Source organism: Tachyglossus aculeatus, chromosome X1 (genome assembly GCF_015852505.1).
Source record: "Tachyglossus aculeatus isolate mTacAcu1 chromosome X1, mTacAcu1.pri, whole genome shotgun sequence".
NCBI lineage: Eukaryota > Metazoa > Chordata > Mammalia > Monotremata > Tachyglossidae > Tachyglossus > Tachyglossus aculeatus.
In genome coordinates this window covers 55423137-55446555 of record NC_052101.1, presented here as the reverse complement: position 1 = coordinate 55446555, position 23419 = coordinate 55423137, and the positions used below count along the sequence as shown (strand labels likewise).

Sequence of the window (23419 nt, the reverse complement as noted above, 5' to 3'; positions counted from 1 at the left end):
GGCTGTAGAAGGAGAGAAGGGAGGTGAGGTGGAAGGGGGCGAGGTGATGGAGCGCCTTGAAGCCTAGGGTGAGGAGTTTTTGCCTGATGCGTAGGTTGAACCTGCTCCTGGAGTCTCTATGGGCAGTCCCTGAAGTGGAATTTATCAATCAATCAATCAATCAATCGTATTTATTGAGCACTTACTGTGTGCAGAGCACTGTACTAAGCGCTTGGGAAGTACAAGTTGGTAACATATAGAGACTGTCCCTACCCAACAGTGGGCTCACAGTCTAGAAGTGTAGCTCAGCATCTACACTCACTCACTTGGTGACCGCATTCACTCCCACGGCTTCAACTATCATCTCTACGCTGATGACACCCAGATCTACATCTCTGCCCCTGCTCTCTCCCCCTCTCTCCAGGCTCGCATCTCCTCCTGCCTTCAGGACATCTCCATCCGGATGTCTGCCCGCCACCTAAAACTCAACATGTCCAAGACTGAACTCCTTGTCTTCCCTCCCAAACCCTGCCCTCTCCCTGACTTTCCCATCTCTGTTGACAGCACTACCATCCTTCCCGTCTCACAAGCCCGCAACCTTGGTGTCATCCTCGAATCCGCTCTCTCATTCACCCCTCACATCCAAGCCGTCACCTCCGCAACATTGCCAAGATCCGCCCTTTCCTCTCCATCCAAACCGCTACCCTGCTCGTTCAAGCTCTAATCCTATCCCGTCTGGACTACTGTATCAGCCTTCTCTCTCATCTCCCATCCTCATGTCTCTCCCCACTTCAATGCATACTTCATGATGCTGCCCGGATTGTCTTTGTCCAGAAACGCTCTGGGCATGTTACTCCCCTCCTCAAAAATCTCCAGTGGCTACCAATCAATCTGCGTATCAGGCAGAAACTCCTCACCCTCGGCTTCAAGGCTCTCCATCACCTCGGCCCCTCCTACCTCACCTCCCTTCTCTCCTTCTACAGCCCACCCCGCACCCTCCACTCCTCTGCTGCTAATCTCCTCACTGTGCCTCGTTCTCGCCTGTCCCGCCATCGACTCCCGGCCCACGTCATCCCCCAGGCCTGGAATGCCCTCCCTCTGCCCATCTGCCGAGCTAGCTCTCTTCCCCCCTTCAAGGCCCTACTGAGAGCTCACCTCCTCCAGAAGGCCTTCCCAGACTGAGCCCCTTCCTTCCTCTCCCCTTCGTCCCCCTCTCCATCCCCCCATCTTACCTCCTTCCCTTCCCCACAGCACCTGTTTATATGTATACATGTTTGTACATATTTATTACTCTATTTATTTATTTATTTATTTATTTATTTTACTTGTACATATCTATTCTATTTATTTTATTTTGTTAGTATGTTTGGTTTTGTTCTCTGTCTCCCCCTTTTAGACTGTGAGCCCACTGCTGGGTAGGGACTGTCTCTATATGTTGCCAACTTGTACTTCCCAAGCACTTAGTACAGTGCTCTGCACACAGTAAGCGCTCAATAAATACAATTGATTGATTGATTGATTGATAGAAGGGGAAGACAGAGAACAAAATAAAACATATTAACAAAATAAAATAAATAGAATAGATATGTACAAGTAAAATAAATAAATAAATAAATAGAGTAATAAATACGTACAAACATACATATATACAGGTGCTGTGGGGAAGGGAAGGAGGTAAAGCGGTGGGGTGGAGAGGGGGAAGAGGGGGAGAGGAAGGAGGGGGCTCAGTCTGGGAAGGCCTCCTGGAGGAGGTGAGCTCTCAGTAGGGCCTTGAAGGGAGGAAGAGAGCTAGCTTGGCAGATGTGGGGAGGGAGGGCATTTCAGGCCAGTGGGATGACGGGGGCCGGGGGTCGACGGCGGGACAGGTGAGAACGAGGCACGGTGAGGAGATTAGTGGCAGAGGAGCAGAGGGTGCAGGCTGGGCTGTAGAAGGAGAGAAGGGAGGTGAGGTAGGAGGGGGCGAGGTGATGGAGAGCCTTGAAGCCGAGGGTGAGGAGTTTCTGCCTGATGCGTAGGTTGATTTGTAGCCACTGGAGATTTTTGAGGAGGGGAGTAACATGCCCAGGGCATTTCTGGACAAAGAAAATCTGGGCAGCGGCGTGAAGTATGGATTGAAGTGGGGAGAGACAAGAGGATGGGAGATCAGAGAGGAGGCTGATACAGTAGACCAGACAGGATAGGATGAGAGCTTGAACAAGCAGGGTAGTAGTTTGGATGTAGAGGAAAGGGCAGATCTTGGCAATGTTCGGGAGCTGAGACCGGCAGGTTTTGATGACGGCTTGGATGTGATGGGTGAACAAGAGAGCGGAGTTGAGGATGACACCAAGGTTGTGGGCCTGTGAGACGGGAAGGATGTTAGTGCTGTCATCAGTGATGGGAAAGTCAGGGAGAGGGCAGGGTTTGGGAGGGAAGACAAGGAGTTCAGTCTTGGACATGTTGAGTTTTAGGTGGTGGGCAGACATCCAGATGGAGATGTCCTGAAGGCAGGAGGAAATGCGAGCCTGGAGGGAGGTGGAGAGAGCAGGGGCAGAGATGTAGATTTGGTTGTCATCAGGTCATCAGCGTAGAGATGATAGTTGAAGCCGTGGGAGCGAATGAGGTCACCAAGGGAGTGAGTGTAGATCGAGAACAGAAGGGGACCAATAACTGAACCTTGAGGAACCCCCACAGTAAGGGGATGGGAGGGGGAGGAGGAGCCTGCAAAAGAGACTGAGAATGAACGACCGGAGAGATAAGAGGAGAACCAGGAGAGGACAGAGTCTGTCAAGCCAAGGTTGGATAGCGTGTTGAGGAGAAGGGGGTGGTCCACAGTGTCGAAGGCAACGAAGAGGTCGAGGAGGATTAGGATATAGTATGAACCATTGGATTTGGCAAGCAGGAGGTCATTGGTGACCTTTGAGAGGGCAGCTTCCATGGAATGTAGGGGATGGAAGCCAGACTGAAGGGGGTCGAGGACAGAGTTATTGAGGAATTCGAGGCAGCGTGTGTAGACAAGTCGTTCAAGGAGTTTGGAAAGGAATGGTAGGAGGGAGATGGGGCGATAACTAGAAGGTGAGGTGGGGTCAAGAGAGGGTTTTTTTAGGATGGGAGAGACATGGGCATGTTTGAAGGCAGAGGGGAAGGAACCAGTGGAGAGTGAGCGGTTGAAGATGGAAGTTAAGGAGGGGAGAAGGGACAGAGCGAAAGATTTCATGAGATGAGAGGGAATGGGGTCAGAAGCACAGGTGGCCGGAGTAGCACTTGAGAGGAGGGAGGAGAGCTCCTCTGAGGATACTGCTGGGAAGGATGGGAGAGTAGCAGAGAGTGTTGAGAGCCGGGGGGTTGGAGAAGGGGGGGGGGGAGTGACTTTGGGGAGGTCAGACCTGATGGATTTAATTTTATTAATGAAGTAGGAGGCCAGATGGCTGGGGGCGAGGGAAGGAGGAGGGGGAGGAACCGGGGGCCTGAGAAGGGAGTTGAATGTACGGAAGAGCTGACGGGGATGATGTGCATGGGTGTCAATAAGGGAGGAGAAATAGTTTTAAGGCAGGAAAGGATAAACTTGAAGTGAACGAGGTTGGCATGGTGTTTAGACTTTTGCCAGCAGCGTTCGGTAGCTCGAGCATAAGAGCGAAGGAGGAGGACAGTGGCAGTGATCCAGGGCTGTGGGTTAGTGGTGTGAGAGTGGCGAAGGGAAAGGGGAGTGAGTAAGTCTAGCTGAGGAAGCCATTAGAATTTGTATGTGATATCGTTGATTCGAATTTATGAATTCCGCAAGACTGTAAGTGAATTGTGTGATTAAACTCCATATTGCTTGTACTTAGACTGTGAGCCCCATGTGGGACAAAGATTGTGTAAAACTCTGTAATCTTGAATCTATCCCAGTGCTTAGCATCCTAAACCCATAACAAATACCATTATTATGATTATAATAGTGAACCCAATGTTCACAGTGCTCCTCTCCAACCCCAAACTTTTCTTTTTTTGTTTAAATTTCAGGACATAACAGCCCCTTAGAAACTGAGTCACAGAGTGCTACTGACAGAAATTTCTTCAGCCACTGGCCCCAGCCAAAAAGACTAAGAAAATAGAGCCTCAAATCCAGATACAAACCAAGGGACTGCTCACATTCAGGTAGTAGGTCTGGCTTTGACAAGGACAACTTAAAGTTAGGCAAAGTAGATATCCAGCGGGAACTATGGAGAGGATATGGGGAGATTGAGGATATGGTGGGGAAGAACAGGGAGGTGGCCTGTATGTGGGAGGGGGAAAGAGAATGGGGTAAAGTGATAAAAGTAAAGGTATTGAAATGTGTAGCTGTTCTTTCTACAACATTTGCGGGATGGGAATGGGTCAACAAAATCTACTTGTAGCTGTATCGGGATGCTTGAGCTACTTTTGTCTCCATAGTTTCAGGGTCCTGGCTGGCCCAGATCTGGTACTGCAAGCTTCAGAACTGAGGACCAAGACCGGATTTCATCAGCCAGCAATGGAATCTCAGGAGCGGGAGATTGAAATCGAGTACCGCGTGGGGCAAACTTCTGGCAGGTTTTCATTGCGGCCCTCAAGACCATATACTCCCCCAAAGGCTAAGACATGGGTGGTTTTTAAGATTTGGGTGAGGGGTTCCCCCAATCCAGAGGGTAACAGCAAGCAGGATAAGGCTAAAGCAATTACCATGCAGGCTTTGGCCGAGGGCCTACATGATTTGTGGCGTAAACTGGATGGCAAGGACTTTTTGGTAGAAACCCTAACGTCTCACAATTTGTCCGAAGAGGATATGAATTTGACAGGGGAGAGGGTTGGAACCAGCAAAGGGTGGGGATATATAGTAACTAAGGAGTGGATAGTGGACCCCAATGGTCCCAGGATTCGGGACCCATACCTACTGCAATCTGCCTTACAGTCTTTAGTAGAGAGCATTCAAGATTTGTGGAATAGACTGGATGAAAAGGAGAAATCTAAGGAGCCAAGACCTGGGGACATTGTAGTAGAAAATGGATCATTTTCCAATGTGGTCCCACGTGACCTAATGAAATGGAAAGGGAAGAGGATGGGAGCCATCAGAGTCAGGGAAGAAGGAGAAACTACAGAGTGGAGAGTGGGGAGCAATTCCAACAGGATTAGAGGCCTATGGATGGAACTAGCTCCCTTTCAAGCTTTAAAAGTGGACACTCAGGATTGGTGGCATAGAGTGGTTGAAAATGAGCAAAATCCTTGGAATTCTGTAGTAGAAATGAGATTATTTAACAATGTGGGTAGAGCTGACCCAGTGAAATGGACAGGAGAGAGGGTAAGAGCAAACAGAGGTGGGGGAGATAGAGTTACGAGGGAGCAGAAAGTGGACACCAGTGCTCACAGGATTTGTGACCCAGAGGTGCAACAACTTGCCATCGACACAGCAGAGAGACCAAGCCTAGGAAGTAGGCCAGCCTCAAATGATTCCCCTTTAAAGCCTTGCTCCCTGCTGAAAATTTCCAAATACATGGCTATTAAGTCGCAGGAGGGTGCGGCAGAGGGAATGTTGAATTTTGAGCCACTGAAGGGTATCACCGAGGGAATTGTCCCACCAGGGTGGGAAGACACCTCCGAAGCCTGGGCCCGTGATAACCTCGATGCTGGCCAGTTGCAGGTGACCCCCATCATTATAGAAGGGGTGTTTCCCCCTAAACTCAAACAGTACCCCCTTCCTTTGGGGAGTATTGAGGAAGTGGTTAAGATGATACATATCTTGGAGAATCGTGGCTACATAAAGCCAAATATTTCACCCTCCAATGCTCCAGTGTGGCCAGTAAAGAAGCCCAGTGGCACGTGGAGCTTCCATATTGATTATAGGGCTTTGAACAGAGTGACATCTCCATTGACTCCCATGGTAACCACCTATCAAGATTTAGTGGATAAGATCCCAGGGAATGCGACCTGGTTCTCAGTACTGAACATTAACAATTGGTTTTTGAGCATACCGCTCGACCCCATGAGCCAGCTTAAGACAGCTTTTACTTGGGGGAAGCAGCAATACTGCTGGACTAGGCTGCCTCAGGGATTTCTTAACAATGTGGCCATTTTTCATCAAGCCGTGCGGGACGTTTTAGCAGAGCTCTACCCCACGGTGGCCCAAGATAAGAATGAGCTCCTCTGCTGGGGGGTTTCTAAGGAGGAGACCCAAAAGGCAACCAGGCTCATTATCCAGAGATTGAAAGATGCGGGCCTCAAGCTTGATGGCCATAAAGTTCAGTTGGTTCAAAGAGAAGTGTCCTTTTTAGGAATCAAGGTTGGGCCTTGTGGATGGAGGCTGGGCCCTATCAGTGTTTAACAAATTGAAGCCTTGCAATCCACCTGGAATCGGTTCAACCCTTTAAAGGACTGGTAGCGGTTATAAGAGTTCTATCCCCATGCCGCTGCCTTACAAGCCTTTTATAGAAATTGGTTAAAACACAGAAGTTTCACAGGATGGATTGTTATAACAATAATAGTGTCATTAGTAAAGGGTTTACTAATAGGAGAAATGGAGTCTAGCAGAGAAGAGTCTGATGGAAGCCCTTTTAAAGGCCCCGGTGTAGTGGACCCCAAAAGTGAGTCTTCCAGGCATCCTTTATGGAGAGGAATGGGGCAGGGAGAGGCCTCCCATCCTTATTCCCCGATAGAATGGACAGTTTGAGAATGCCAAAGGGGATTATTGGGAATATACAGGGCCTTTCAGAAGCTTAAACACCTGACTGGAGAGTGTGATGTGACTGTGTAGACACCCCACGTCACCCTATAATCCACCTGGGCCAAGCTGCTCCAGGGAATCACTCTGGTCTGAAGAGGCATCCCCAAAGCTGATATGGTGGGCTTTGGTACTATCCAATCCCCAGATCTGGTACCATAAATTAAATGTGATGGATCGAGGGGCTCTGGGTATTCTCTTGAGATTTAGAATCCATTACTGTGGAGCAGGTTAATATGGGTCCGCCATTCTATATTCCGCCATTCCTGTGTGGTGAATGGACTTCAAGGATCAGGGAATGATCTATGCTTTGCCCAAGAATCACAATTAAGAACGGGGCTTTAAAAGGGGAAACCATCCTTTTCCCCCAGGAATACTAGACAACTATCGCCACGGTTGTTTTCATGGAGATACTACAATCCCAACATCCTGCCCCATCCATATAGCCCCTTTTGTTTGGGCAGACCTCTTTCTGGAATTTATCTTCCCTCTCGACTGCCTGACCTCTGCACTTGAGTCTGCACCTTTGTACCCCCGAAGTACTCACACTACCCCTGCAGCACTTTTATAAATGTCCTTATATTGGATTCCTTCACCTACTGTAATTTATTTTAATGTCCACCTCCCTGGCTAGAGTGTAAACCCCTTGAGAGCAGAGATTGTGCCTACTTATTCTGTTGTGCCACCCAACCTTTCTCAACCAATGCCAACTTGCTTGTTCTCAGGTTCTTTCAGTAATTGGATTGTTTGCTCATTTGCCTGTTTTGATATATAACAAATAGGAGGAGGCGAGTATTACTGTTGTACTAGTTTGGATATTGATGGAAACACAACAAGCCACTCCCAAGTCAAGCCATCCAGTTGTGCAAGTGAACAAGGTTGTAATTCATCCCTTCTGGCCATCGACTTTAACCAGGATCCTTCCTAATGGTTTTCCTCTGATAAATAATACCAGTTGGGGGACAATGAAGGAAGGAAAATACATGCTGAACAGGCATGATGCAGCACTTGGAGACCCTGGTTGAAGGGGAGTCGCAAGATTCAACAGTCCCTAAAGAACTTGTCACCGACTGTTTCCGGGAGTATCAGCCTTGGCTCCCAGCATGAGCCAGAACTGTAACAAAATATAACCTTGAATCCAACCACAGGACAAAGCACTGGTGTTAATGAGATAGTTGAACTAGACTTGGAAAAACGGAATACAAGTTAAGCACAAGTAGGTCTTCAAGACAGAGGGAAGTGAGAGGTGGGAGACTTCAAGAAATGGAGGGAGGAACTGGAGAAGTGGCCTTTGCGTCATCAGGGGAAGAGTGGGTAGGGGAATGAGAAGAATGTAAGCACATAAAATTAAAATTATTACTATTTATTGCTGTTGTTCTCTCTGCAACATTTCATAGTGTTGGAAGGGTAAATAAAGTTTGTTTCTGACTATACTTGGTTTCTCAGATTGCTTTTGTTCCCATAGTATACCATCCAGCTCATAGCTTTCGCGCCATTCCTTAATGAGGTCACCATAGCTGCTAGAGCCATGACAAGTAGCAAAATTCCTGGATCTCATGGTATATCACCCAGGATCTACAAGATCTCATGGTATATCACCCAGGATTTACAAGCAAAGAGGGCACATTTCACAGACATTTTCACCTCTGGAACCCTGAAGGAATACACCAGGATTTTGAAGATTCCTCCATTATCATTAAATTAGAGGGATGTGCTTCTTTCTTGGTTATTGCTGGTCAAGTTTTACTTGTGTTGGTAGCACCCCCTCACCTTCCATCCTCCAAAAACAATATTTGGGGTGGGCTATAGGAGGAGACAGGCCTGCCCCCATCCTGTATAGTTCTTCATTTGTACCCCAAGAGCTTTCCTTATCCTGAAGATAGAAGATCAACTTGATTTGTATGATGTCCATTCACTGTTTCTACTTCCCATTCATCACACGCCCTTTCCATACCCCAACAAATAACAAGGCCTATGAGGCCAAGCAGTAGATTTGAAACTGAAGCATTCTGATCCCCACTCTGCCACTGGCTTGCTGGGTGACGATGGGCGAAACAATTAGATACTTCCCACACCTCAGTTCCCTCACCTGCAAAATGGGGATAACCCCAGCCCCTTCCTCATAAGACTGCTTTTAGATTACGAAGCTCTTCCCATCCTCCCAGGCCTCAGTCCCTCCATACTTCCACTACTGGACATCAATCAATCAATCAATCATATTTATTGAGCACATACTGTGTGCAGAGCACTGTACTAAGCACTTGGGAAGTACAAGTTGGCAACACATATAGAGTCCCTACCCAACAGTGGGCTCACAGTCTAGAAGGGGGAGACAGAGAACAAAACCAAACATACTAACAAAATAAAATAAATAGAATAGATATGTACAAGTAAAATAAATAAATAAATAAACAGAGTAGTAAATATGTACAAGCATATATACAGGTGCTGTGGGGAAGGGAAGGAGGTAAGATGGGATGGAGAGGGGGACGAAGGGGAGAGGAAGGAAGGGGCTCAGTCTGGGAAGGCCTCCTGGGGGAGGTGAGCTCTCAGTAGGGCCTTGAAGGGAGGAAGAGAGCTAGCTTGGCAGATGGGCAGAGGGAGGGCATTCCAGGCCCGGGGGATGACGTGGGCCGGGGGTCGATGGCGGGACAGGCGAGAACAAGGCACGGTGAGGAGATTAGCGGCAGAGGAGCAGAGGGTGCGGGGTGGGCTGTAGAAGGAGAGAAGGGAGGTGAGGTAGGAGGGGGCGAGGTGATGGAGAGCCTTGAAGCTGAGGGTGAGGAGTTTCTGCCTGATGCGCAGATTGATTGGTAGCCACTTGAGATTTTTGAGGAGGGGAGTAACATGCCCAGAGCATTTCTGGACAAAGACAATTCGGGCAGCAGCATGAAGTATGGATTGAAGTGGGGAGAGACACGAGGATGGGAGATCAGAGAGAAGGCTGATGCAGTAGTCCAGACGGGATAGGACATATTATGTATCTCTTTCGATTACTGCTATTATCACAATCAATCAATCAATCAATCAATCGTATTTATTGAGCGCTTACTGTGTGCAGAGCACTGTACTAAGCGCTTGGGAAGTACAAGTTGGCAACATATAGAGACAGTCCCTACCCAACAGTGGGCTCACAGTCTAGAAGGGGGAGACAGAGAACAAAACCAAACATACTAACAAAATAAAATAAATAGAATAGATATGTACAAGCAAAATAAATAAATAGAGTAATAAATATGTACAAACATATATACATATATACAGGTGCTGTGGGGAAGGGAAGGAGGTAAGACGGGGGATGGAGAGGGGGATGAGGGGGAGAGGAAGGAGGGGGCTCAGTCTGGGAAGGCCTCCTGGAGGAGGTGAGCTCTCAGTAGGGCCTTGAAGGGAGGAAGAGAGCTAGCTTGGCGGACGGGCAGAGGGAGGGCATTCCAGACCCGGGGGATGACGTGGGCCGGGGGTCGATGGCGGGACAGGCGAGAACGAGGTACGGTGAGGAGATTAGCAGCAGAGGAGTGGAAAACCTAGAAGTCCAAGATGTACCAAGCAAGATGATGGCAATGAAAATTCTCAGGGACCAGGCACCAGTACCAGGATGGGACTTGGACCCTAGGGCAATCTGGATTTCTCTAATAAATCGTGAGGCCAAGAAGCATGTCTTCGTTTGCTGTCACAAGCCCTAGTAGTACCTTGTGTGGGATCCTGCATGCACTGAAGCTCAAACTAACTCCTGGGAGTCCTATAGAGTTGGTCTGCACCATTATATAAAAGGAGGGTGAGTCTGCCTTGACACCCATACCTTTGCCCCTGTCAGTATCCCTATCCTTAACACTACCTCACTTTCCCTGCTAGGAGAGGAAGAATTGGGTCAGCTTAATTTCAATCTTTACTGTTGAGCAATGGATAAAGTCTTCCTCTCAATTTTAATAGTGAATGTGGACTGTAAGCTCTTTGGAAGCAGGAAATGGATCTAGCTCATTGTGACCAGGGAATGTGTCTACCACCTCTCTTATATTGTACTCTCCCAAGCACTCAGTACTCTCCACACAGTAAGCACCCAATAAATGCAGTTAATTGTTATACTGTACTGTCCCAGTATCTTAGTACAATGTTCTGCACAAATTATGTTCAATAAATACCATTCTTTGAAATACCATTGATTGGTGGCCATTCAAGTTGGCTTCAAAATGAACACTGTCACATGGACTGGAACCTGGCATAAGGACCATAAATGAAAAATCCAAGAATATGGCAAAATATCCATTTGGAAGAAGAAATGTCTATAGAGATTTTGTAGCAGTCAGTTTTCTGAAGTAAAAAGTTGCATAGTACCTCTTCCACTAGGAATTAATTACTTAAGCACTTACTATGTACCAAGCACTGTTCTAAGCACTGGAGTAGATAGAAGTTAATCAGGTTGGACACAGTCCCTGTCCCACATTGGGCTCACACTCTTAATCCCCATTTTTTATAGATGAGGTAACTGAGGCACAGAGAAGTTTAGTGACTTGCTCACAGTCACACAGCAGACAAGTGGTGGAGTTGGGATTAGAACCCATGACCTTCTGACTCCCAGGCCTGTGCTCTATCAACTACATCATGCTGTTTCTCATACAACCCTCAAAATTAAGAGGTTTGTTTAATACTGGTGAGGAGAGGTAAATGGTTCCTGGCTTGAAAAAAAATGCCTAGATAATTAGAAAATGGCCCAAGAGTAAGAAAACCATAGGTGTTTAACAGGTAGGGGAAACTTGGAAAATAAGAATGATTAAATGGAACCTGAAGGAGTAAATTAACAGAAAATCCCATATAACTTTTCCATGAGGTAGGGTTGTAGAGAAAGACTGAAATGATTTGTGCAAAAGAGAAACAGGTGTTGTGCCACGGCAGTTTGTCTGCACAAGCCACTGGACCCCAATTGATGGGTTGAATTAAGAGCAGCCTGAGACTAGAAATGTAAAGACAAGTATTGAAGAAGTGAACTGATGAACTGGAGACCAGACCCACAAATTAAGAAAGGTAACAAAATAATTATTCTGACCAGGAAAACTGAAAAAAGTTGGGCAGGTGGAATGGCTACAGGAGGGCATATTAAACATCTATTAGCATGTGACAGTCACAAGCACTACCCTTATATAAATCCTAATCTCTGTAGAGCAGATGGGCTAGAGGAACAGAATGAAATTTATAAAAAGAAAATTTGACCTGCTTTGCAGGGCCAAAATCATTACAGCATAATAGTTTTAAAGGTTTCCAAAGAAATACAGCAGGGTAATTTTCCCCTCCCACCTTGGTCCTTGGATCCTAGCTCTCAGATTGGGAACAAAGGCGCAGATTAGCCTGGACTCTCTATTAACTCAATTTGATAGAGTAACCATCACGTCGTGTGCCAGTAGCTTTTGCTTAGTGACAGGAGGTGACTTGTCTCACTCTCCTTTCAGACCAGACTGGACATCATTCTAGAAATTTCTTTGTGAGGCTCCTGCCTTCAGGGGTTTCTGGGAACATCCAAGAAAAGAGAGTAAGCCTTTCCCAGATCTATTACTGGAGCATGTGCCATTAAATGCAGCATATTTATTCAGAAGAAAGGATTCAGAGCCAAGTGATTTCAAGACATGGGGCAGTTGTTTAAGGGCAAGTCTCCAAGAATAACATAGGCTTAATTGCTTCAAAAGAACATATTTCCCTACAGAGCTTTGAGAGTCATTGCTGCAAGGATAGGCACACTTAAATGCTCAGTAACCATCGATGGTTATGCAAAGGAAAAATGGCAATGGTGAGACAATGAATAGCCATTAGAGATTCAGATGAGGTTATAGGATAAAAGTGTCCACTACGCCCTTGACTGTCAGTTGCACCCTCTCTCAGTGGAGCCTAGAGGATACAGCATGTGTGACCTGGGGCAAGTCACTTGTGTTCTCTGAGCCTCAGTATTCCCATCTGGAAGATGCCTTTTTTCCATCTCCTTAGACTGTGAGCTAACGTAACAATTGCCACAGAAATACAAATTGTCAACTCTGTGGTGTTTCCAGTGACAGTGTATGGATCTGAAAGCTGGACAGTGAAAAAACAGGATAGAATGAGCATCGATTCTTTTGAAATGTGGTGTCAGAGAAGGCTTTTGAGAATACCGTGGACTGCCCGAAAAACAAACAAATGGATTTTGTATCACATTAAACTTAAGTGGCCTTTGGAAGGCCAAATGACTCGACTTAGAGTAGTATATTTTGGACACATAATCAGGAAGACTAATTCTCTGGAGAAGATACTAATGCTAGGAAAAGTCCAGGGAAAACGTGGAAGAGGCAGGCCATCAGCTAGATGAATAGAGACCATAACAACGATAATGGAAGAACCATTAGAAAGGTGGCGGATTATGGCAGAGGACAGGATGTTCTGGAGAAAGTATATTCATGGAGTCACTATGACTCGGAAACGACTCGGCAGCACTTAATAATAAAACTGTGAGCCCCATGTGGGTCAGGATTGTGTCCAACCTGATTATTTTTTATTTACCCCTGCACTTAGGACAGTGCTTGGCATAAAATAAGAATTTAACATATATTATAATTATCATTACAATGGCTGTTAAGAGAATGAGGAGTGGGTGGTGGAGACGGATGATATGGGATTCAATAGAAGGGAAACAAAGGGATGGGGGAGGTGGAATGGTGTGAAAGTGGCATTGGGGTGCAAGAAGGTAGCCAACACCTCCTCCTTTCCCAGTGAGTCTGGGGGAGTGGGAGAAGATGAATCCCCCTCTGGAGAGAGCAGCCGGGGAGACTGTGTTGTCTGGGAAGAGTCAAGTTTCAGTGATGGCGAGGAAGGGTAGTAATTGTGTCAGGAACGGGTCAAGGATGAAGGGAAGCTTCCCCATGATGGAGCGGGAGTTCCTCAGCTTGCACATGGTTGAGGCTGGACGGTGGAGTTCTGGGGGAGGGAATAGCACGAGGGGTGGGGAGGGTTTGGATGGGAGTGAGTGGATGGGGGCCTGGACTGGGGGAGGGGGACGAGGGGTGGTGTTGGTGCTTACTATAGGCCAAGCGTGTTGTAAGCACTGATATATGTACTATATGGACAATAAATACATGTTGACGGACTGATATTTTTACTCACTGCCTGGAAATCCATGAAACAAGCAATGCTACAAACTGAGTTTCCTCTTAACAGGAAACATCCTGGCTGCTAGCATCAAGGACTTTCTTGTAACACTTGAACTCTGGGATTGAAAAGTCCCTCGTCCTTCACTTAGCACAAGCTGTGGGGGAGAGTGGGAGCAGGAAGGCTGCATTCAAGGGAAGTACGGTGGAGTGGCAGCACAACCTGGAAAAATTCCCAGTTTGCCTTGAGGGAAATGTATCAGCTTGTGGACGCACAGACCCTACCCAATCAGGTATTGCAGTTCTGTGAAACTGCTGATAACTAGTCATTGGTCATCACGCCCAGGAGCAAGAGACATTCTCATGAAATATCCAGACCCAAGAAATGTGGATATGGTGGAGGGATTCCAAGGATGGATTTAAAGGCCTGGTTGCATGACCCAGTACAAGGTTAGAGCCCTTCACTGGCCCTCCCTCTGGGTCCTAAGAACCCATCTATAGAGTGAAGTAATAACGCTTGCTACCAAATTCTCTCACCTCTCAAAGGAATGTCTCAAAGATCAGTCAATGGTATTTATTAAGTGCTTACTGTGTGCAAAGCACTGTACTAACATTTGGAAGCTCCTGCCCATAAGGAGCTTACAGTCTACAGGAAAATGTAATGCAGAGTCAGTAGCAAAGGGGAGAGCTGATTGAGCCAATGGTAAGTAGTTTCTGTTTGAAACAAACTGCTGCCATGTTAATCGAAGCATTTATCCTATCTCACCTGGATTACCGTATCAGCCTCCTCGCTGACCTTCCTGACTCCTGTCTCTCCCCACTCCAATCCATACTTCATTCTGCTACTTGGATCATTTTTCTACAGAAACGTTCTGGCCATGTTTCCCCTCTCCTCAAGAACCTCCAGTGGTTGCTTGTCCACTTCCACTTCAAAAAAAAATTCCTCACCATTGGCTTTCACCTCACTACTCTCCCACGAAAATCCAGCCTGCACACTTGAATTCTCTGAGGCTAACCTTCTCACTGTGCCCTGATCTCATCTGTCTCACTGCCAACCTCTCTCCCACATCCTGCCTCTGGCCTGGAATGCCCTCCCTCCTCATATCCGACACACAATTACTCTCCCCACCTTCAAAGCTTTGTTGAAGGCACAACTCCTCCAGGAGGCCTTCCCTGACTAAGCCTTCCTTTCCTCTTCTCTCACTCCCTTCTGCATCACCCTGAATTGCTCCCCTTCATTCATTCCCCCCTCCCAGCCCTACAAGACTTATGTACATATCTTTCTTTATTTATATTAATGTCTGTCTCTCCCTGTAGATGGTCAGCTCATTGTGGCTGGATATATGTCTGTTATATTGCACTCCCTCAAGTGCTTAGTACAGTGCTCTGAACACATAAGTTGCTTAGTAAACACGATTGACTGTGACTGACTGACACTTTGCTCCTCTAAGGCCAATTTTCTCCTCACCCCTCAATCTCATCTCTTCCGTGGCTGGCCCCTTGCTCATGTCCTCTCTTTGGCCAGGAATTCCTTCCGCCTTCATATCTCCTTCATATCTTTCTAAAGCCTGACTAAAATCACATCTCCTCCAGATCTACCCTGACTAAACTCTCATTTCCCCTGCCATCCCTGCCCACTGTATGACCCATCTCCTCCCTCTCTACTGGCTCACCCTGTCTCCCCTTCCCCATTCATCAGGATATACAGGAACTCATTGACAAATGATCCGGTTTCTATGACAAAGTCCCAAGGACAGGGATCCTTGGAATCTTCTCTTTGACCCAATCTATGCCACAAATCGTGAATACTCTTGACTAGAGTCTGTAAGGCGGACCACCGTATATGTGGGTCCCGGATCCCACCCTGAGTTTCATAGCATTTATGTCCATATCCTGATTCTCTGCCATTTTCCAATCTAATTTACTTAAATGTCCATCTCCTGGTCTAGACTGCAAGCTCCTTGAGGCCAGCAATCATGTCGACCAACTCCATTGAATAATATTTCCCCTGGTGTTAGTTCAGTGTTGTGTACGCAGTAATGAATACGATAGAATGAATGATTTTTATCTAGAATTTGTTTCTGGAATACTAGACTGGAATTTTTAAAAGACATTGATGACTGCAAGATGTGACTGAAATCTGGAACAAAGGGACTGGAATTCATTACAAGAATTTTGGAATGGGACTTTCAAGAGAAAAGGGTGACTGGAAGTGGTGACAAATTTGGACATTGAAGTTGCCATTAAGATTCTGACTTCAATTCATTTATGTTGTAGTATACTATCCCAAACTCTTAGCACACAGCAAGAGCTCAGTAAATCAAAATTTTGTAAGCAATAACTACATGTCAAGCGCCGTTCTAAGTGCTGAAGTAGATACGAGCTGATCTGGTTGGTCACCACCCCTGTTCCTCATTAGGAGTCACAATCAAACTGGGAGAGAGAACAGGTAGTGAATCCCCACTTTACAGATGAGGAAACTGAGGCCCAGGGAAGTTGACTAACTTGCCCCAGGACACCCAGCAGGCAAATGGCAGAGCTAGCAGCAGACCCTAGGTCTTGGGACTTCCAGGCTCGGGATCCTGCCCTTAGGCCGCGGTGCTTCTCCCCAGTGATTGATTGTCTGCAGGTTGGGCAGGTAAATTGCACATAGGAAGTCTTCCCATTGCTTGTCAGCGGCCCCGGCAGGTTATGGAAGGTTCCAGAAATAGGATTTACTCTGCTGTGAAGGCAGCTTTGTGGAAGGCCCAGCAACAAGCTGAGAAGGGGCCTGGTTGGAGGAAAGTCATATGACCGGAACTCAATGAATTCGTGCCACCTCAGGGACTGTGAGCTCTGGTTTGGTCAGGATTCGTGGGTGGAGTTGAGAGGGATTCGTTGGATTGAGGGGATCGGTGAATGGGTGGGATTTGGCTCTTAACTACGGGGCGGGTCTCGGCTGTAGTTAAGAGGAGGTGCTGGACGGTAGCTGCGCTGCGCTGCTTCCTTCACAGAGCTTCAACCTGCTCCGGTGTCTTTGTGGGGAGTCCCTTCAGGAATCTCAGGAGAGGAGGAAGCCTTTAGAATCGGTGACACTTACAGAACCGTAAGTGAATTGTGCAATTTAGACACAGAACCGTAAGTGAATTGTGCTATCTAGATTTATGATAGGAAGCCATGACTGGAATTCGTAGGCCTGGAAGTTGTGACTGAAATCTATGATGAAGTTTGAAATTAATTTCTATGAAATTAATTTCTAGAATTTTTGACAGGAATGTGTAAGAGAAAACGATGACAACTGAAGGTTGTGAATTAAATTTTGGACAAAGGTGTAACATTTTTAGAGGAAATTCTATCTAAGATTTTCGACTGTGATTTCTAAGACAAACTGATACTGGACATTCGTGACCTGAAGTTGCTGTGGTGACTTTTTCTGGAATTCGTAAGAGAAAGTGATGACTGAAAGTGGTCACTGAAATATAGCCCAAAGTGGTTAGTGAGCTATTGCCTGGAATTGATTTCTCTAATTTTTGAAGTAGAATTTTGGAGGAATTGATGACTGGATTTTCTAACTGAGATTTGAGACAACGTTTTTATTGAGATTGTGCCTGGAATCGATTTCATTCATTCATTGTCATATTTATTGAGCGCTTACTGTGTGCAGAACACTGTATTAAGCGCTTGGGAAGTACAAGTTGGCAACATATAGAGACGGTCCCTACCCAACAACGGGCTCACAGTCTAGAAGGGGGAGACAGACAACAAAACAAAACATGTCGACAGGTGTCAAGTCATCAGAATAAATAGAAGTAAAGCTAGATGCCCGTCATTAACAAAATAAATAGAATAGTAAATATGTACAAGTAAAATAAATAGAGTAATAAATCTGTACAAACATATATACAAGTGCTCTGGAGAGGGGAAGGAGGTAGGGCGGGGGGATGGGGAGGAGGAGAGGAAAAAGGGGGCTCAGTCTGGGAAGGCCTCCTGGAGGAGGTGAGCTCTCACTAGGCTTTGAAGGAAGAGAGCTAGCTTGGCGGATGTGTGGAGAGAGGGCATTCCAGGCCGGGGTGGGGGGACGTGGGCCGGGAGTCGACGTCCAGAATTTTGGACTAGAAGTTGTGACTGAATGATATGCCTGAATTTGTGACTTGATATTGTTCCCAAGACTTTAACCGGACCAGATTTTTAGCAGTTTTTGACCGGAATTCTTAAGAGAAAATGATAAAGATGATGATGAGAGTGGTTAAGTACATACTTAGTGTCCCGATTTATTTATCAAGTTCTGGGATATATGCAAGATGTTAATAATTGTGGTGTTTGTTCAGGGCCTCCTTGGTGCCAAGCACTGTACTGAGCTGTAGATACAAGATAGTCAGGTCCCACATGGGGGACTGACAGTCCCAGTTGGAGGGAGAACAGGTATTGAATCACCGTTTTGTGGTTGAAGGGGAAGCGCTTGCCCTCCTCTCACCTCCTTCAGTTCCTGGGGACACTAGAGAAAGGGGTAGATTTCTCCCAAGAGAAGTTCCCCCTCCTCCTCCTCCTCCCCATCCCCCTTGCCTTACCTCCTTCCCCTCCCCACAGCACCTGTATATATATATATATATATATATATATATATATATATATATATATATATATATATGTACGTATTTATTACTCTATTCATTTATTTTATTTGTACATATTTATTCTATTTATTTTATTTTGTTAATATGTTTTGTTTTGTTGTCTGTCTCCCCCTTCTAGACTGTGAGCCCGCTGTTGGGTAGGGACCATCTCTATATGTTGACAACTTGTACTTCCCAAGTGCTTGGTACAGTGCTCTGCACACAGTAAGCACTCAATAAATACGATTGAATGAAATACCATTGAATGAAAGGTCTCCTGTCTGCTCTGGAAAGCTAACTCCTCTCCCTGTGCCTCTAACCCCACTCACATACATATCCATTATTTATTTTAATCTCTGTCTCCCTCTCTAGAGGGCAAACTCCCTGTGGGTAAGGGTCATGCCTAGTACTCTCCCATGTGCTGTGTATAGTGCTCTGCACAGAGCAAGCAATCAGTAGATAACATTGATCGACTGGCTGACTCCTTCTAATGGGCCTGGGAATCAGGAGACCTGAGCTCCAATCCTGGCTCTGCCCCTTATCTGGTCTGTGACTTTGAGCAGGTCACTTAACCCTTCCAGGACCTTCCTCTACCACTCAGCCCCTCTCCCCACCCCCACAACACACCATCTTCAATGATCTCCAGCTGCCTCCTGGATGCTTTAGACCTCCCCCATTATATGGTAAAGTCACTGGCCATCCAGATCTTTCAATAAATCTGCTGGTAAGATCATTTACTGGGCTCAGGCCATGCTCCTCTGCCGCTAACCTCCTCACTGTGCCTCGTTCTCACCTGTCCCGCCGTCGAACACCGGCCCACGTCCTTCCCCTGGCCTGGAATGCCCTCCCTCCACACATCCGCCAAGCTAGCTCTCATCCTCCCTTCAAAGCCCTACTGAGAATTCACCTCCTCCAGGAGGCCTTCCCAGACTGAACCCCCTTTTTCCTCTCCTCCCCATCCCCCCCGCCCTACCTCCTTCCCCTCCCCACAGCACTTGTATATATTTGTACAGAGTTACTACTCTATTTATTTTACTTGTACATATTTACTATTCTATTTATTTTGTTAATGATATGCATATAGCTGTAATTCTATTTATTATGATTTTGACACCTGTCTACATATTTTATTATGGTGTCTGTCTCTCCCTTCTAGACCGTGAGCCTGTTGTGGGGTAGGAACCGTCTTTATATGTTGCCACGTGTACTTCCCAAGTGCTTAGTACAGTGCTCTGCACACAGTAAGCGCTCAATAAATATGATTGAATGAATGAATGAATGAATAATGCTGGGGAAAGCACGGTGGGGGTAGGAGTTCTCGTGCTTGACACTATGATTATTATTATCATTATAATTGTAAATTAACACCATAAGTTACCAATACTCCTGCCCAACACAAAACATTTTATGTCATTGTTTCATTTCTAGGACATAACGGTCCCTAAGGAACTGAGCCGAAGTGTGCGACTAGGAGGAATGTCTTCTACCACTGGCCCAAGCGAGAAGGACTAAGAAAACAGAGCGTCTGATCCAAATCCAACCAAGGGACTGTTCACGTTCAGGTAGGAGGATTGGCTTCGACCACGAAAATGATGAATTGAGGAAAAGCTGATTTTCAGCGGGGAATGGGGAGTTGTTGGGGGAGCTCATGGTGGGGAGAAACAGGGGAGGTGACTTGTGTATCGCTAGGGAGGAGTGGGAGGAGGAAAGACAATAGGGTAAGTTTATAAAAGAAAAGATATTAAAGTGTGTACTTGCTCTTTCTGCCGCACCAGCTGTCTGGGCATGGATCAACACAGTCTACTTATAGCTGTATCGGGATGCATGATTCACTTTTGTCTCCAGAGTTTCAGGGTACCAGCTGGACCAGTAACAGATCTGGCCCTGTGAGCTTTGGAACTGAGAACCGAGACCAGATTTCATCAGCCAGCAATGGAATTTCAGGAGTCGGAATTTGAAATTGAGTACCTCGTGGGGCAAACTGCTGGCACCACCTCAGAGGAGCCATCAGGATCTTATGCTCCCCTGGAGGATCAGGCATGGTTGGTGCTCAGGATTTGGGTGGAGGGTGCACGTGACCTAGAGGGGAACAGCAAGCCGGATGAGGCTAAAGGAATCGCCATACAGGCTTTGGCAGAGGGCCTACATGATTTGTGGCGTAGACTGGAAGGCAATGACTTTTGGATAGAAACCATTTCATCTTATAATTTAGCTGAAGTGGATAGGAACTGGATGAAGGAGAGGGTGAGACTCAGCAGAGGATGGGGCTACATAGTAAATAAGAGATGGAAAATGGACCCCAATGGCCCCAAGATCCGGGACCCACATGTATTGCGGTCTGCCTTACAGACACTAGTTGAGAGCATTCACGATCTGTGGTATCAACTGGGTCAGAGAGAAGATTCCAAGGATCCCCGTCCTTGGGACTTTATCGTAGAAACTGGATCATTTGTTGATGAGTTCCCAGATATCCTGATGAATGGGGAAGGGGAGATGGAGGAAGACAGTGAAGACAGTGGAGAGGAAGGAGATGAAGAATGGTGGGAACAGGGAGCGGACACCGATGTTCACGACATTTGTGGTCCAGGGGTGGAAGATTCTGACATTGACACAGATGAGGAATCAATCCCAGAAGATGGGGCAGTCATGCATTATTCCCACTTCAAGGCATTCGCCCTCTGGAAGAATCCCAAGTATATGACCGTTAAGTCACTTAAGGGCATGGCAGGGGCAATGTGGGATTTTGAGCCACTGAATGGTATCCTGCGGGAAATTGTCCCACCTGTGTGGGAAGATACCTCTGAAACCTGGGCCCGTGATAGCCTGGAGGCTGGCCAGAAGCAGGTGACCCCCTTCCGTTCCTTCCCTAAGCATAAACTGTACCCCCTTCTGGTGGAGAGTAGTGAGGAAGAGGTTATGACCATACACATCCTGGAGGATCGAGGTGATTTCAGGCCAGGGATGTCGCCCTCTGATGCTCCACTGTGGCCAGTGAAGAAGTCATGTGGCCCATGGAGCTCGAGGATCGACTCCTGGGCCTTGAGTGAGGTGACAGCTCGATTGATTCCAATGGTAACCACCTATCAAGGGTCGGTGGATGAGGTCCCAGGGAATGTGCCCTGGTTCCCGGGACCGAGCACTGACAATTGGTTTTTGAGCAGACCGTTCAACCCCTTCAGCCAACCTAAGATAACTTTTTCGTGGGGGAAGCAGCAATACGGCTGGACTAGGCTGCCTTGGGGATTTCTTCATAACATAGCCATTTTTAATTCAGCAGTGCAGGGTGTTTTCAAAGACCTCTACCCCAGGGTGGCCCCAGATGAGAAAGAGCTCCTCTGTTGGGGGGTTTCTGAGGAGAAGACACAGAGGGTGACCAGTATTATCATCCAGAGATTGACCTGTGTGGGCCTCAAGCTTGATGCACGCAAGGCTCTGTTGGTCCAGAGAGAAGGGTCCTTTTTAGGCCTCAAGGTTGGGGCTCGTAAGTGGAAGCTGGGCCCTATCAGTCTGATCATAATGGATCCAAACCTTGCCTCCTGCAACCTACCTGCAATCGGTCCAACCGTGTAGGAGGCTGGTGGAGGTTTTGCTAAAGGTTCTGCTCCGTTGCCACTGCTCTACAAGCCCTCTAGAGACATTAGTAATCTCACAAGTGGAAGCAATAATGATGATGCTGGTATTGGTAAAGGACTCATTCATTCATTCATTCAATTGCATTTATTGAGCGCTTACTGTGTGCAGAGCACTGTACTAAGTGCTTGGGAAGTACAAGTTGGCAACATATAGAGTCGGTCCCTACCCAACAGTGGGCTCACAGTCTAGAAGGGGGAGACAGAGGACAAAACAAAACATATCAACAAAATAAAATAAATAGAATAAATATGTACAAATAAAATAAATAGAGTAATAAATACGTACAAACATATATACATATATACAGGTGCTGTGGGGAGGGGAAAGAGGTAAGGGGGGGGATGGGGATGGGGAAGAGGCGGAGAGGAAGGAGGGGGCTCAGTCTGGGAAGGCCTCCTGGGAAGGATTGACTATTAGGTGTCCAAAACTGTTTTAAGAGCTGGATTTGAGCAAAGAAAAGTCTGAAGGAAGCCATTTTTCCTAGCCCCAGGATAAGGGACCCGAAGAGTGAATCTCCCAGGCTTTCCTTATGGAGAGGGTCGCCATTCACAAGTTAGAAGAGTTAGTTGGGAGGCCGGTGCCTCCCATCCTTATTCCCCAGTGGAACAGACATTTGGAGAGTGCCAAAGGGGATTGTTGGGAATATACTGGGCCCTTCAGAAGTTTCCACACCTGACTGGAGAGTGTGCTGGGATGTCACAGACACTCCAGATCACCCCATAATCCACCTGGGTTGAGCTGCTTTGGGGAATCACTCTGATCTGGAGAGGCATGCCCAACACTGAGATGGTGGGCTTTGGCACTCTCCAATCCCCAGATCTGGGACCACAAATTAAAGGTGATGGATCAGGGGGCTCTGGGAATTCACTTGAGCGCTAGACTCCATTTCTGTGGAGCAGGTTAGTAGAACGGTCCTCCATTCTTCACCGACAAGCTTTCCTGTGCTCCATGCACCATTCCAGTCTGGTCAGCAGATTTCAAGTGACAGGGAATGATGGGTGGTTTACCCAAGTATCAGAAGTCAAAAAGGGAGTCTAAAAGGGGAAACCATCCTTTGCCCCAAGAACACTAGATGGATATGGCCACTAGCATTTCCAAGGAAATGCCACAAAGCAAACAGCCTAAGTCATCCAAATAATCCCTTTAGTTGGCTCTCCAGGCTCCCCCTGGGGCAGACCGCTTTCTGGAACAATCTCTCCCTACTCATCTTCCCCCACTGCTGCCTCACCTCTCCCACTGAGCCCATAATCTCCAAAGCACTCAGTGACTCATCCCCACCCACCACAGCATTCATGAAAATGTTCTTATCCTGGGTTCCTAAACCTACTTGTAATTCATTTCACTCTCCATCTCCCTGGCAAAAGAATGTGCTCCTCCAGGGAAAAGATCGTGCGTATTTTTTCTCTTGCACCACCCAACCTTTCCCA

At 46.8% G+C, this 23419-nt stretch overlaps 2 protein-coding genes across 2 annotated transcripts in view; one reads left to right on the top strand and one right to left on the bottom strand.

Moving 5' to 3' along the window:
* Window positions 1–23419, bottom strand: part of GRIP2 (glutamate receptor interacting protein 2) — a 601447-nt gene that overhangs the window by 284899 nt on the left and 293129 nt on the right. The window lies entirely within an intron of this gene.
* LOC119950341 lies at window positions 16741–22089 on the top strand. The gene is made up of 3 exons (XM_038772649.1): window positions 16741–16852; window positions 19788–19921; window positions 20205–22089. The coding sequence occupies exon 3, from the start codon at window positions 20292–20294 to the stop codon at window positions 21927–21929; it is 1638 nt and encodes a 545-aa protein (XP_038628577.1). The 5' UTR covers window positions 16741–16852; window positions 19788–19921; window positions 20205–20291; the 3' UTR covers window positions 21930–22089.